Source organism: Bufo gargarizans, chromosome 2 (genome assembly GCF_014858855.1).
Source record: "Bufo gargarizans isolate SCDJY-AF-19 chromosome 2, ASM1485885v1, whole genome shotgun sequence".
Classification (NCBI taxonomy): Eukaryota; Metazoa; Chordata; class Amphibia; order Anura; family Bufonidae; genus Bufo; species Bufo gargarizans.
The window spans coordinates 168,523,439-168,539,600 of NC_058081.1; the positions used below are offsets into that span (position 1 = coordinate 168,523,439).

A 16,162-nucleotide genomic window follows, 5' to 3' on the forward strand; every position below is an offset into this window, starting at 1 on the left:
AAAAGTTATGGGTGTCAGAAGTAACATAGTAACATAACACACAATGTGAACGGAAATTTTAAAAATTATGACTCTGGGAAGGGAGGGAGCAAAAAAGGAAAATCGCCACGTCAGGAAAGGGTTAAAAGTCTGTACAAATATGTTTAACCAAAAAAAAAGTAATTTATGGAAGGCCCGTGGCTGTCAGGAATATGGATTAATATTTACTGTCAGCCATGTCCTCACACCCACCATTTGCTGAAAGATAGCAGAGGTAGTGAACTCCACAGGAGGGCTCTGCTTCAAAGCCGCAGCCAGATAGCAGAAAACTCGTAGCAGGCCATATTTGGTTAGATTTCACACCTCTATTCAGACAGCACAGATCCTGCAGGGGGTCTAAGCCATTCCCCAGTTCAATCGAATCTAGCAGACAGCATGGAACCGGCAATTTATAAGGAATTATGAATCGCCCGGCCATCACAGGCGCAAACCAGATACATATTTGTGTCCCGGTGGCCAGGATGAACATGTCCATGGTCTTAGTTTAATGGTGGGATGCCAGGGAACGGAGATTTACATAACTCCCTACAGAAACCACATAGCAGCACTATGTTTGGACTCTAGTTGTAGCCGGAACCACCTCCCTACAGCATTCTGGTCTGAAGCTATGAACCCTAAAGGGTTTTGTGGGTCATGTAATGCCAGCCCAGAAGAGGGGGGAGTGGACCCTTCACAGAGGAGGGGCAAGCTACAGTTTAAATAGCTTGTGCCAGTAAGCGGGCGTGTCTTTTCTGAAAGGGGGTCACATTGTGCAAATGTGTTTGGAGAGACCTGGAAACAGCTGACATCACTGCCCTCCATGTGAATACAGCAAAGGACTAATCATAACCCAACTGAACATTCATCTACCCGGTAACTGACTTGTGCTCTGTGTAATCCTGTGTGTACCGTATTACCTGTATTTGTAACCTCAGACTACTGTATATATTCTGTGTGTATAGTGTTATATCTAGTGTGCCCTTAAGGCGATTAAATATATCATATTATCTTGTGCTGTCTTTTATCTCGATTACGAATCCCCATGTCCGTGTTTCGGCCTAGTTATAAGCTACCGCGGGTTGGTTGCTCGCCCTATATAATCCCGTTAGCGGACCGGGCTTATATCAAACGAGAAGCTGGTGGCAGATTACCCAAGCTGAGAAAGCGCTGTTTAACTGTGGCAGTGAAAAGGCTCTCTCAGCTTGTTGCCTCTCTGTGCCCGTCTGGACAGAAGGTTTCTGTGTAAACTGTACCAAGCTGACCTTACATGATCCTCCAGGAGGGCGTAACGTCACGTCTTGGTAACCGGTGACTATACCAAGTCCCGTGAACTAGACGTAGTTGACGTCAAGTGGGCACGAGGTGTGGTATCAGTAACACTGCCTTTTAAAACCAGGAGTGGATCCAAAACACAGAAGGAGGGCAAATCTTTCTATTCTACTTTTTCTCTGTAGGCTTCTCTCCTGGTTTTACAAATAGTGATGCAAGATAATGACTCATGTGAAAATGGCCTTAGATATGTACTTTGGTGGCATAAGACCCAACTTGGTCTACTTTCACACTGGCGTTTTGGCTTTCCGTTTTTGAGATCCGTTCAGGGCTCTCACAAGCGGTCCAAAACGGATCAGTTTTGCCCTAATGCATTCTGAATGGAAAAGGATTTGCTCAGAATGCATCAGTTCAGTCTCCATTCTGCTTTGGAGGCGAACACCTAAACGCTGCTTGCAGCTTTTTGGTGTCAGTCTGCCAAAACTGAGCCAAACGGATCCGTTCTGACACACAATGTAAGTCAATGGGGACGTATCTGTTTTCTATGCCACAATCTGGCACAATAGAAAACGGATCCGTCCTCCATTGTCATTCGTGGTGTTCAAGACGGATCCTTCTTGGCTACGTTAAAGATAATAAAAACGGATCTGTTCTGAACGGATGCAGACTGTTGTATTATCTGAACGGATCCGTTCATGACTGATCCGCACCAAACGCAAATGTAAAAGTAGCTTTGGGAGCCAGTGTTCCCTGCAGAGGGGCAGTAGCAGTTCAGTTTAAATACCGTCAGACTGCAGGGACACCCACACACTAGTGGACCTTTATTGCTGACTGCTGGCACTTTTTTCATAAACTTCTAGAAGGCATAATGACAAATAGCTGCACCAGAATTGTAATTACATGAGGAATACAAGTATTTAGAGCAGGTTCTGGCCATGGATAATGGTTAAAGTGTTTGCCCGCAAAACTATCATAAGGAAACTGTGCACAGAGATGTTCTGCTGCCTCTAACAGTATGTGGGTAACTCGCCAAGAGCTCGTCACAAAGCATCTTTCTCATAGCAAATCTCTCTGACAGATCATAACCTACCAGCAATGGTGGTAGATTATGATGGAGATCATTAGTGTAGTCCACTGCATGTTATCTTCAAGCCAGTAGGATGCATTGTAGAGTGCCCCCTTTCTGCTCCACTTGTAACTTGTTCACTCTTAGTCAAATTGTTAATGTACCAACATCATAACAGTATATACATAGACATGCTATCAGCATTAATACAGTATTATGTACCACATTGTCAAATCTCTTAAAAGGGAACCTGAAGAAATGTCTCCATGCTGGCCAGTAGTCACAATTTGCCCTTATTGCTTAACAGCCTCCGGACCGCCTAACGCAGGATTGCGTTCTGGCGGCGGTCGATCTGTTCCTCCTTGACGCGCTGGCGCATCATCTCGCTCCACACAGGAGCGGAAATTTTTTTTTGTAAGAGGAAAAAAAAAAAAAACATTTTCCGCTCACTTGTGCCAAAAAAAAAAAGAAGAAAATATTCTAGGAACTCGCCATCCTCCTCACAGAATACCATGGGGTGTCTTCTTTCCAAAATGGGGTCACATGTGGGGTATTTATACTGCCCTGGCATTTTAGGGGCCCTAAAGCGTGAGAAGAAGTCTGGAATCCAAATGCCTAAAAATGCTCTCCTCTAAAAGGTACTCTTTGGAATTTGAGCCCCTTTGCGCACCTAGGCTGCAAAAAAGTGTCACACATGTGGTATCGCCGTACTCAGGAGAAGTAGGGGAATGTGTTTTGGGGTGTCTTTTTACATATAGCCATGCTGGGTGAGAGAAATATCTCTCTAAAAGACAACTTTTCCCATTTTGTTTTTATACAAAGTTGTCATTTGACAGAGATATTTCTCTCACCCAGCATGGGGTAAAATACACCCAAAAACACATTGCCCTACTTCTTCTGAGTACGGCGATTCCACATGTGTGACACTTTTTTGCAGCCTAGGTACACAAAGGGGCCCAAATTCTAAAGAGTATCTTTACGATTTCACAGGGCATTTTTTACGCATTTGGATTCCAAACTACTTCTCACGCTTTAGGTCCCCTAAAATGCCAGGGCAGTATAACTACCCCATTTTGGAAAGAAGACACCCCAAGGTATTCCATGAGGGGTATGGCGAGTTCATGTAAAATTTAATTTTTGTCACAAGTTAGTGGAATATGAGACTTTGTAAGAAAAAAATAAATAAATCATTTTCCGCTAACTTGTGACAAAAAATAAAAACTTCCATGAACTCACTATTCCCAACAGCGAATACCTTAGGGTGTCCACTTTCCAAAATGGGGTCATTTGTGGGGTGTTTCTACTGTCTGGGCATTGTAGAACCTCAGGAAACATGACAGGTGCTCAGAAAGTCAGAGCTGCTTCAAAATGCGGAAATTCACATTTTTGTACCATAGTTTGTAAACGCTATAACTTTTACCCAAACCAATAAATATACACTTATTGCTTTTTTTTTTATCAAAGACATGTAGAACAATAAATTTAGAGAAAAATGTATATAGAAATGTAGTTAAAAAAAATAAAAAATTACAACCGAAAGTGAAAAAATTCGGTAAATTTCGATTAATATAAAAAAAAAAGTAAAAATGTCAGCAGCCATGAAATACCACCAAATGAAAGCTCTATTAGTGAGAAGAAAAGGAGGTAAAATTCATTTAGGTGGTAAGTTGTATGACCGAGCAATAAACGGTGAAAGTAGTGCAGAAGTGTAAAAAGTGGTCTGGTCATTAAGGGGGTTTAAGCTAGGGGAGCTGAGGTGGTTAAAGCAGTTTTTTTTTTTTTTTTTACTTTTTGCACATGCTTTTTCACATGTTTCTTCGATCATGTAATCATCACAATTTATGATGGATCCCAGTTTTTACACTATTTTATGGTATATGATCACTGTGATACATATACACGAGTCCATTATGTCGTAATTCACCTATATTCAGATGGTGTACTTTTACTGATGTAATTTTTCACACTGATATCGATGTACTTATATTAATTATTTTTTACTATTTTTATTGATTAATTGCCTTGTGGGTGTATATATACCTGTATTTTAGCACTACTTTGCATCACTACTGCTTGAGAAAGATCCCATTGAGTGGATTGAAATGTTGCTGTATCTCTGGTGAATAAACTCACGTTTTTTTTTTGGATGTGCCGTGGAATTCAATATTAAAAAAAAAAGTGTCCAAACTTTTGACTGGTACTGTACTTTTAAAAAAAAACTGGTACTGTAAAAAAAAAAAAAAGTGTAACTAGAATTTCATTCATTTAAATTTCTGCTCATTCTGGGATCTGGAGGCAGAGGCGGATTCCTTACTAGTTGACATAGAGGACTATATACACAGAGGAAAGGCTGTCAGTCACTAATAAGACCTCCTCCTCGACTTCACAGGTCAGAATGAGCAGGAATTTAAATTAATTAGCGTTTTGATGAATCTTTTCCCACAGAACCAATCTACTCAGCTGCTCTATAACATGCTGCCTGCAGATCACACATTAGGCATCTGCTCTGCTAGAGGCTGGGATGGAGATGACCATATAGTACACAGGAGATGTAATGATGAAATAGCTTACCACTAATGTGAACTAGGCATAAGTAAGGGGGTTGGGTAATTTATTATGGTGGTAAAATCTAAAGTTTTGTCTGTACTTTTGTTTTGTACTTTATGCCAAATGTATCAAATGTCATGTTTGTTAAATTTAGAATATCTTTGAAGTGGCATTTCTAGACGGGTGTGTTAGGTTTAGTCTTCTACACAAACCCCTGCTGGAGTGCATTTACCACTTTTGGTAATTAATTTACATAGTTAACCACACCTACTTTTCAAAAGTGGAGTGAGTGGTGTAAAAAGGCAAAACGTTGCACATCTTTGAGCAAATAAGCCCAATAAGTTGCAAAAAACCAACATTACTGAAACGCAAGGTGTGATCAATTCCCCTAGGTTTCCCATTCACTCCTATGTACACGTGAAAATAATGAATGCCACAAACTGAAGCTTAATAAAAACAGGAGGCGATTCGGTCATTTTCTTTTATTTCACCAATTTTTGGTAGAGAAAAATATTCTGCTGCTCTCCAGGTACATGGTACTTTATTTCATCTACTTCTCAGAAGACATCTTCTGCGGAGTAGGTTTGCGATATTAAGAAGCAAAGATTTCTAGAGCAGATAAAGCCTCGGTACATGATAAAATAATCTTATAACACGTCTTCAGGTCACTAATTTAATTGTAATTAAAAGGGGCAAAAAAGAAAAACAAACAAAAAACAAACACAGGAAAGTTACATTCTACATGCATCAATAAAAAAGTCCCAGAGACGTCTACTCAATTGTCTTTTTAAAGGAATTGTGTAGCCTTTACCGATTGTTGCCTATACTAAGGATAGGCAATCACTAGCTGATCTGTGGGGATCCCACACCACGCACCCCCTCCAAATCGGCTGTTCAGGTGTAGCGCTGTCATCAGAACTATAGATCTCTGTCAACCTTGTAGTGGCAGGAGCTTGTTACTACAGTACTGCTCCCATGGGAGAAGTGCTGTAGTAACCAGCTCCTTCTACCACAAGGTTGACACAACTATGTAGTCCTGTGCCTACTTCCAGCGACACCCAAATTGCTAATCGCTGGAGTGTCAGACCCCTGCAGATCAGCTAGCAATTGTCTATCCTACGGATAGGCCATGACTTAGTAAAGGCTGGGCAAGCCCTTGAAGAGGTTGCTTTTATTCCAATATTCCCAATCTTTACGTTTCTAGACAGATCAAATGTTGATCTCAAGCCTTCTGAAATGTCAGAATGAAAGCAACAGATGAGCATGAGGTGCTAATAGTTTATTATTCCCATCAATCTTTAAGACACTATTTGCCCCAAAGCAATTGACATACAGTTAAATGTCCATTCTGATCATCCAAGATCACCTAGCTAAATATCAATTTTGCATATCGTTTCCCCGTGTCACAACAGGTATACAACCCCATTACTTACTTCTACAGTACCTGTCTCTGTACAGCAAACAGAACTCCAGACTAAACCACTACTCCAATAACCAGACTTCACAGTGCTAATTATATAAATATTCATTAGGTCATCAAGACATTATGGTTAAATCCAGAGCTCACATTTAAAGGGATAAGTGCCGTGATCCAATATACACAATTGAATAACCTCCCAACTAGAACAAGTAAGTTATCACTACAGGTAGTCAAGTGCAATTCCCATAATCTAAGTTCCTTAGGTTGACACTTTGTGCTTCCCCTAAAAAATTTGATCTGTATTAAAAAATATCATTACTTTAAATAGTGCAAAAGATCTTAGAGCAGCATATATTGTTCAGATCATCTGACAGATGAGGAAAAAAAATAAAAAATGAAGACCTACAAACATCTTCATATTTGTAGCGATAAGATTCAAGAATTAGATTGATTATTTGGGGGAAAAATACCCACACACTGAAACCGGTCATCAAAGTAAGGTGCTCAGGTCTTGGGTGTCTCTTTAATTCTATCTATTTCAACAACAAAGCACCACTCTGGTGGTATGTTATGAAGGATTTGGCTTTGTTTAGAACAAAAGTCCTGTGTTCTTGTACCTAAAAATGGCTCTCATCCATAAAAATGGCAGAGGGGTTTTTATTTACGTGTGTGCACCAAGTGAACATCCTTCTTTGTCATACAAGTATCGCAACCCCAAATCGCTGAGGCTTCTGCTGTTAGTAGTGCATAGGCAATCTCTGTCATCCCAGTACATGCTCGATGAAACCACTTGTGACAAGAGACTTCACACATGATGGCATCCCCAAAATTACTAACCTCAAAAGAACATATACCACATGGGTATATTGTGTCGGTGGAAAAAGGACCACAAAAACTGGACTGAAGTAGCCATCTATTGCATTTTTCACTAGGTGTCACATCACTTTTTGAAAGTTTAGAAAGTGAAGTCTTGCTGTGGGCTCCACTACCAGGACCATAATTAGTTAGGTCTATGGTTTCGGACTGTAAATTATCTGAATTAACTGTATGGTTTTTAGAACCCAGTCGATCCACAGTATTCTGGGTGAACTCACCCAGATTTGATTTGTCTTCATTTGCAGTTGGGTTTAGATTAGGATTTTTATTGGATGAAGAACCAGATTCTTGCTCATAGTTAGATATTTTTATATGCATAAAGTGATGTTGTGGCAGTTCAAATGGGTGGGTGTCCTCAGGCTGCTGAATAAAGTGCACTTTGCCACCTTGAGCCCTATAGGGCGAAGGCTGAAATTTGTTTCGCTGGCCAGAGTGGAGACTTGTCATGTGAAAGAGATCTGGACTATGGTTAGGTCTAAAGTGCTGTCCAGGCATAGCAATAGTTTGTCCTAGTCCACTGTTGAAAAAGAAATCATTGTCAAAGAGTGTTTTTTCTTGTATATTGCTGAATGAGAAGGTTCTTCCCAGGGATGTACTTTTCATTTCTTTTGGAAAAGACGGTGGCTGATCTCTAAAGTTTTGAAAGCCACCATTACGAGAAGACCTTTTTGGTGATATATTTGGTGGCATCTTAAAAGTGTTAAAAGATCCGACATTGGCATATCCTGGTTTCCCGAAATAGGCATACCCTGAAAGAGGGGATATACTATAGTCATCATCAAAAGGATTAGAGGCAATGAGATGGTCGGAGCTTGTGTTCGTTGGTGGAGCATATTCCGAGAGAGAAGGAACAGTGGACCCCTAAATAGAAACAGTTACATAATCAGCATGGTTGAAAAGTCCATCAAGTTCTACCGAGGGATGGGAATTAAGAAAAGGGGAGTGAGGACCAGACATATACACATTTATATAAGCATTACGGTTATATACTTCTAAATCATCTAAGCCTTTTTGAAAACCATCCACTGTTCCAGCTGAGACTATTCCACAGATTTACAGTTCCTACAGTAAAGTTTTGTCGCCTCTGAAGGCGGACATTTTTCTTCTAGGCGGAGGCAGTGTACCCTTGTTTTTTGTATGTATGGGTCATTTATATATTTGTATACGTTACTCATCTCCCCCCCCCCCCCTTTTAGTCCCTCTTCTCAAGGCTAAATATATTTAAATTATTTTAATCTTTCCTCATAACCAAGACCCTCCATGCTCCTTATCAGTTTAGTCGCTGCTCTTTGGAATTTTTCCAGCATATTCCAGATAAGGCAGCACTAAAGCTTTGAAATGTGGTAATATTACTTCACTGTCCCATGGGTCCGAATCTCTTTAATACATGACAATAACAATATCCTGATGGCCTTAGAAGCCACTGATTGACATTGTATGCAGTTATTTAATCCACCATCTACAAGGACACCCAAATCCTTCTCTATAAGTGACTATCCTAGTGTTACATCCCCTAGGACATATAATACAGGGAGAATATTACTACCAAGATGCATAACTCTACATTTGTCCACATTGAACCTCATTTGACAATTTGATGCCCAAATCAAATCACTCAGAGTGTCCAAGTCAGCTTGTATTTTTGGACATTTTCCATATAGACTGTACAGTACTTTGTAGCTTGGTAAATGGTGCTATTAAGCCCATCCTCGATATCATTAATCAACTAAATAAAAGGGGACCCGGCACTGAATCTTAAGGTACAACACTTATAATGACCATTCAGAATAGAAACCACTGACTACAACTGTCTGGACACAGTCCTTCAGCAAGTTTTCAATCCAATTACAAACTATACTTTCCAAGCCTATAGACCTTACTTTACCTACTAAACATCTATGAGGGACAGTATCAAAAGCCTTTGCAAAATCCAGAAACACTACATCCACAGCCGCCCCTCTGTCCAGGCTACTACTTACCTCCTCATAAAACCAAAATCGGGTTAGTCTGACAACTCCTGTCCTTGGTAAACCCATACTGGTTATCACTTATGATATTAATAACAGTCACATACTCCTGTATATAAGAGTCCTTCAAACATTTGCCCACCACAGAAGTAAACTTACTGGTCTATAATTACCTGTGGAAGACCTAGAGCACTTTTTGAATATGGGCACCATATATACCTTGCGCCAGTCACTTGGCACTGTACCCGTGCCTAGAGAATCTTCCAAACTTATGAACAGGGGCACAGCAATGATTGAACTGAGTTCTTTAAGAAATCTTGGGTGTAAGCCATCTCGACCCACAGCCTTGTTCACATTTACCCTATTTAGTTTAGCTTGGACCATATCTACAGTTAGGCCTGTATTATACCAACAGATTACCTGACAGATATTCTGACCAATGATTGGTTAGATGGACTATTACACACACCAACTATTGAACAGATAATCTGTTGGTGTAATACAGCCCTTAGTCAACTGAGTATATTACTGGATGTACTAACAGCCCTGGCACCGCCGATATCAGCTCCTTTCTCTTCTTTGTATGTGCAGAGATTTAAAAAAAAACAACAACAAATAAAAAACACCTTTAGTAGCTTTGCCTTTTCCTGACCCTCAGTGACCATCATTTAGGAGACCTACCTGCTCTGACCTTCGTTTTTTTAGTATTCATTAAATTAATTTTGCACTTTTGGATTTTTTTTATTATTTTTTTTATTATTTTTTTACAGATTTTAAGCCCTTTATAACTTTCAAAGGATACAGCTAACCCCTCAGATTTTTATTTTTAAATGCTTTTTGTTTATTGCCTTTTTCAGTAGCTGAAAGCCATGTGGGGTTTAATTTTAACTGTTTATACATATTACCTGTAGGAATTAGCTTTGCAGGTTAATGACCCACAGTAGATTAAGGCTAGGTCTACACGCCGACAATAAGTCGCGTGGCAGATAGGGCACCACTACACTGCAACATTTGTCATGCGGCATTTTGTTGCACCAATATCGCGCAACAATCTTTCGAATGGCAGTCGAGATGGATTTTTCTGCGACTCTCGCAGTATGTCGCATGTTGCATTGCGACACCATAGACTGCCATTATAAAAATTGTCACGCGACATTGGTGCAACAAAATGTCGCGCAACAAATGTTGCAGTGTAGTGGTGCCCTGTCTGTCGTCATGTAGACCTAGCATTAAAACTCTCCCATTTATCCTCTGGATTTCTGTATTGCGAGACAGTAGCTGCTCCCAGAAATGCCCTCAACCTGGGGAAATTAGTGGCCCTCCTCCAGACTGAAGAGGGGAGGGCTACTAATAGAGAGAGATGATAGTGGTAGTGCACATGCTTGACCTACCAGCTCCATTTATTTCAGGGGGCTCTCCATTTTTATGATCGTGTTTGTTACAGCATTCAGGTCTCCACTTATCCATTGGACAGTGGACAACTTGTTATATACGGAATACCCCTTTAACAGTATAAGGTAAAAAGCACGATGTCCATAAGATCGTTACTTTGGTTGTCAATAATTACACTCTGACACAGAGGAACCTTTCAGACTGGTTGATAAGGATATAAAATAATATATATTCCTATAAATGAGATTTACCTGCACGGTTGATTTGCGCTTCTTTTTTTCAGGGCATCCCAACTGCGAGCCTGGTCTGACCAGCCTATCCAAACCCGCAGCATCTCCTGTTTGATAGCAATTGGGTATAATATGAAGAATGTTAATACTTTACACAGTAAAATGGTAACATCTGTTATACACTTTGTCACTAGTAAAAATGACCCAACTGGGGATGTATTTCAGAATGCCCGTTTCTACACCTTTCCTTGCCTACAGTGTACATTTTATAGCCGCCTCTAGTAGACAGTGCAGGAGCGGTTTGGTCAAGGCTATAGTTGGAGGGGAGGGAAGCGTGCTTTGATTACTTGTATGGTTTCCCCGTCACTCAGACATTCTTATTGCCGACGTAGTAGCAGCAGCTCTGCTTATTCTAAAGCCTTTATGAGTACATTTAAACTTTAGAAATATACATTGACTGTAGCAAAGTATCAGTCTAAGGAAACGTTGGACATTGGGACTTGTGGGGCTGATTTATCAAAACTGGTGTAAAGGAAAACTGGCTTAGTTGCCCATAGCTACTATGGGCAAACTCCTTTGGAAAATGAAAGGTGGAATTTAATAGGTTGCTATGGGCAACTAAGTCAGTTTTTACACCAGTTTTAGTAAATCTCCCACATTGTGTTTAGCCAAGTTACAGTTCACATCAGCGTTTATTTTTCCGTTCTTCTGATCTGTCAGAAGAATAGAAAAATAAAGAAAAAAACGGATCCTGAGCTTAGTTATGCACATATGACATCTGTTTGAGGCATTTCCGTCTCAGGTCCATTATTTCAGAAGAACGGAAAAATAAACGGTGATGGAACTCGCCCTTGGGTTGCTTTCACGTATATGGTCCGTGCGACAGTCATATTTCCCATATTGACTGCGGCTCACGTGTGAGCTCATAGTGATCTATAATGCAGTGTGTTCCAGACTGACTGCAGGTCTATTGTCCCATACTGAAATGATGCTGTGAGTACTGTCTAGTAGACCCACGGTGGGGCTAGAACACACAGCACCGCAGGTCTAATGTCCCATACTGAAATGATGCTGTGAGTACTGTCTAGTAGACCCATGGTGGGGCTAGAACACACAGCACCGCAGGTCTAATGTCCCATACTGAAATGATGCTGTGAGTACTGTCTAGTAGACCCACGGTGGGGCTAGAACACACAGCACCGCAGGTCTAATGTCCCATACTGAAATGATGCTGTGAGTACAGGACAGTAGACCCACGGTGGGGCTAGAACACACAGCACCGCAGGTCTAATGTCCCATACTGAAATGATGCTGTGAGTACTGTCTAGTAGACCCACAGTGGGGCTAGAACACACAGCACCGCAGGTCTAATGTCCCATACTGAAATGATGCTGTGAGTACAGGACAGTAGACTCCTGCTAAGAGTTCCAGCCTGACCATATAATAGTTCAGCCCACATGAGCCATGGTCAGTCTGGAAAACATAGCAGTCACACGGATTGCATTTGACGGACCACACATGGCCATGTGAAAACAGCCTAGGGCTGTGTACAATTTGTGTTTAGGGAACATATTTGACTTCCAGCACATATGACAAAAGTAGTCATAGGTTCCCGTTAAACCACCAGAGGCCAATCTCCTCTTCGTAGGAAAAAAAATAAAAAATTAAGACTCTGTTAACGTTTCCATCTCCATTGGAAATTCTACCCATCAAAATGACAGACACCATGACTGAATCCTGACAAACCTATTATACATCAGCAGAGTACATCAGGCGGTATTAGTGCCTGTCATAGGACAGATTCAGCATGCCTATGATGGAGGAGAAATACAGAAATGTTAGCAGTGCCTTACACTACCGTGAAACAGAACCGGGACTTTTCCCCCTGACTTCGCCGAGAAGACAAAGCCCACCAACCCCCTCCCCCCGCGTTGGTGACTTCTTTCTCCTCCTCTGCCTTCGTCTTGTGCTTCCACTGTGCCCCTGCTGTCAGGTGTGAATGCCATCAGCAGCGCGTCTACCAGCGTGCGCTTGTACTCGCGCATCTTCCTATCATGCTCCAGTGAAGGAATTAAGGATGGCACGTTGTCCTTGTAGCGGGGATCCAGCAGGGTGGCCACCCAGTAATCAGCACCGATTTGAATTTGGGCAACTTAGCGGTCGTTGCCCAGGCACTGCAGTATGTAGTCGCTTATGTGAGCCAGGCTGCCCAGAGGCAACAACAAGCTGTCCTCTGTGGGAAGTGTATCGTCTGTGTCCTCTGTATTCCCCCAGCCACGGTCCATTGATGCCATAAGCTGCTTTGGGTGCCACCCTGCTATGAACATGGTTCCTTATCATCCGGCAGAACTGTGCCCTGGCTGGCCAGTTGTGTACCTGGACTCTGTTGGTGCAGGAACCCACCCTCCGAGCCACTTGTGAATGACTGGCCTGATAACCGTGGAAATGATCCCTCTTCCATCATCGCCTGAAGTGTTTTTCCAAGGAGACATAGAAGTGGGATAGTAACGCTGAGGACTGTGTCATTGGCACTGGCCATGTTGGTGGAGTACTTGAAAAAGCGCAACACAGCACACACATCCCGCATGGAGGCCACTCATTGGTAGTGAAGTGGTGCTGTTCTGTAGTGCGACTCACCCGTGCGTGCTGCCGCTGAAACTCCACTATGGCCTGCTGCTGCTCGCACAGTCTCTCCAGCATGTGCAAGGTGGAGTTCCACCTTGTGGGTACATCGCATATGAGGCAGTGAGCGGGAAGTCCGAAGTTAGCGTAGACAGGCGAGGAGCAGCAGGGTGAGAACGCCGAAAGCGCGCACAGACGGCCCACACTTTCTGCAGCAGCTCTAACATACCAGGGTAATTTTTCAGGAACCTTTGCACCACCAAATTCAGCACATGCGCCAGGAAAGAGATGTGCGTAAAACTGGCTAGTCCCAGAGCTGCAACGAGATTTCACCCGTTATTGCACACCACCAGGCCGGGCTTCAGGCTCAGCGGCACCAACCACTCATCGGTCTGTTGTTCAAGGCCCATCCACAGCTCCTGCGCGGTGTGGGGTTTTCCCCCCAAACAGATGAGTTTCAAAACAGTCTGCTGTCGTTTCCCCCTGGCTGTGCTGAAGTTGGTGGTGAAGGTGTTACGCTGACCGGATGAGGAGGCGGTAGAGGATGAAGCGGAGTAGGAGGCAATGAGAAAGCTCCTGCAATCCTTGGTGGCGGTAGTGGTTGGGCATCAGTGCACTCAATCTCTTCCACTCCTGGGGCAGGGCTAAGTGGATGTCCCACGGAAACCCCGCCAGCAGAGTCTTCAAAAATCAGAAGAGACTGCTGCATGACCTGGGGCTCAGACTGCTTGGCTGATTTGCAAGGGGGTGAGGTGAAAGACAGATGCCCATGGGCTGCAGGTGCCAACTCTGCACTTTCAGCAGGGGACCGGGTGAAATACAATATAAAGGAACTGATGGCACTGTCAGCCACCCAATCTACTACCGCCTCTACTTGTTCTGGCCTCACCATTCGTACACCGGTATTCGGTCCTACAAAATAACGCTGAACATCCTATCGCCTATGTGCACCTGAGGAAGATGTTTCCTTTGGGCTTGTAGCTGGCACAGATCGACCACGTCCTCTCCCCGCAACAGGAGCTCCACCAACACCACGACCGAGGCCACGTCCCTTATTTGATGCCCTCCTCATTCTTTGAGGTCACTCACTGAACTAACAGACAGATAACTATATTAATTTCCCTGTCACGGATGCAGTGCAGGTGTACCTCACACCAAAAATGGGTATATATCACCGGCCGAACTAACAGATGGATTAACTATTATATTTTTGTGTCAAGGGTACCCCCCCCCCCCCCAAATAATAAAAATAAAATAATAATCGCTATAGGTCACCCACAGAATTAACAGCCAGATTTATTAATATATTTCTGTGTCACAGGTGCAAAGCTGGTGTATTGCACCCACCAAAAAATCACTATAGGTCACCCACAAAACAAATAGCCAGATTCCTACCACTCTCCCTCAGTCCAGCTGCTTCCTGTCCTTGCAATACTCAGAGCTGATGGGCGGAGCTACATGTGATCCAGCTGGTATAGAGGTTGGGTCACATGATGCACCGGCCAATCACAGCCATGCCATTACTAGGCATGGCTGTGATGGCTTCTAAGTGCCCACAGCTTAAAAGCTTGTTGATTGGCAGCCTTTCAATAGCCTTATTAAATGCCCAAACTCAAACTTTTCCAGCAAAGTTCGGGTCCCCGAACTCGCAAAGTTCGGTACGGACCCGAACTTTACAGTTGGGGTTCGCTCAACACTACTCTTGACCAATACCACACCCTAATATAACGAACATTTTTACCGTCACCCATGCGAGTGACCACGAGGGCGCATTCAGGTCATTCACACTCCACATGGGAAACAATATCATTTATAGGCACACCTGGAGTATATTAAATATTATTTTTTTTTGGAGGGGGATCATATTGATGTTACATACATGATAATTACCTGTATTTAGACATATGAGCATTGTGATCGCTCTAGTCTGGTGATCGCTTATTGGCAATCGCTCAGTGTAAACAGACATAAGGCGATCTACAAAGGGTAGAGCTGAGATATATATATATACACATAGACGGCAGCCTGTTGTCATGGATTACATGGTGAATAATAACATATACAAACCTGCTCTGTCCCACAGTGACTTGTCCATGTGCCTGTCCACGGCTTCTGCCCTAGGCCCCAGTCCTGCACTCCATGCACACGCAGAGAGCCGGTGGCTGCGGTTTCTCTTATAAGGTTTCCGTTCCTGCGGATAGAACTAACACATGGAGTCGGAAGAGGGGGACCTGGCCGGGAGCGAGTGTGGCTGCCTCCCCTCCGTCTGCTCCCGACACTTTGCGGAAAGTTTCAGAAGTTGCCCCCGCTGCTACCACTACTTGCGGGGCGACAGGGCTGAGCTCGTGAGCGAGCTGCCCAACCGGGAAGTAGAGCGGGAGGCGGCTCGGTAACCGAGCGCACATACAAGGAGCGGCAGCCTATGTAACGCTGGAGCTGTCACACACGCTTCATGGGAGACAGAGCGGAGCGTGCGCCATCTGCCGGTCACAGAGCGCACTGCAGCCCTCGGGGTCACGGGTTATTACGGATTGTTACAGGGTTCAGGGTGGAAGACTCAGGAGACAGGGCTGTACTAGGACTGCTTCCTGTCATGTTTGCCCAGTCACACGGCAACCAGAATTTTTCTTTCCCAAAATCACAAACAGCCAACATTTTTTACGTACAAAAATCATAATGAATGATAAAGATTATAATTAATATACTGATAAGAACTCATTACCAGCATTTAGGCCTCCTGCACATGGCCGTTGTG

At 43.1% G+C, this 16,162-nt stretch overlaps 1 protein-coding gene across 1 annotated transcript; it reads right to left on the reverse strand.

Annotated features, from left to right (window-relative positions):
• Positions 1 to 5,367: 5,367 nt before the first annotated feature.
• Positions 5,368 to 15,862, reverse strand: PYGO1 (pygopus family PHD finger 1). Its single transcript, XM_044283283.1, has 3 exons — positions 15,475 to 15,862; positions 10,807 to 10,892; positions 5,368 to 8,057 (listed from the first exon to the last, which is right to left on the reverse strand). The coding sequence occupies exons 1-3, from the start codon at positions 15,500 to 15,502 to the stop codon at positions 6,978 to 6,980; spliced, it is 1,194 nt and encodes a 397-aa protein (XP_044139218.1). The 5' UTR covers positions 15,503 to 15,862; the 3' UTR covers positions 5,368 to 6,977.
• Between the last annotated feature and the right edge of the window lie 300 nt (positions 15,863 to 16,162).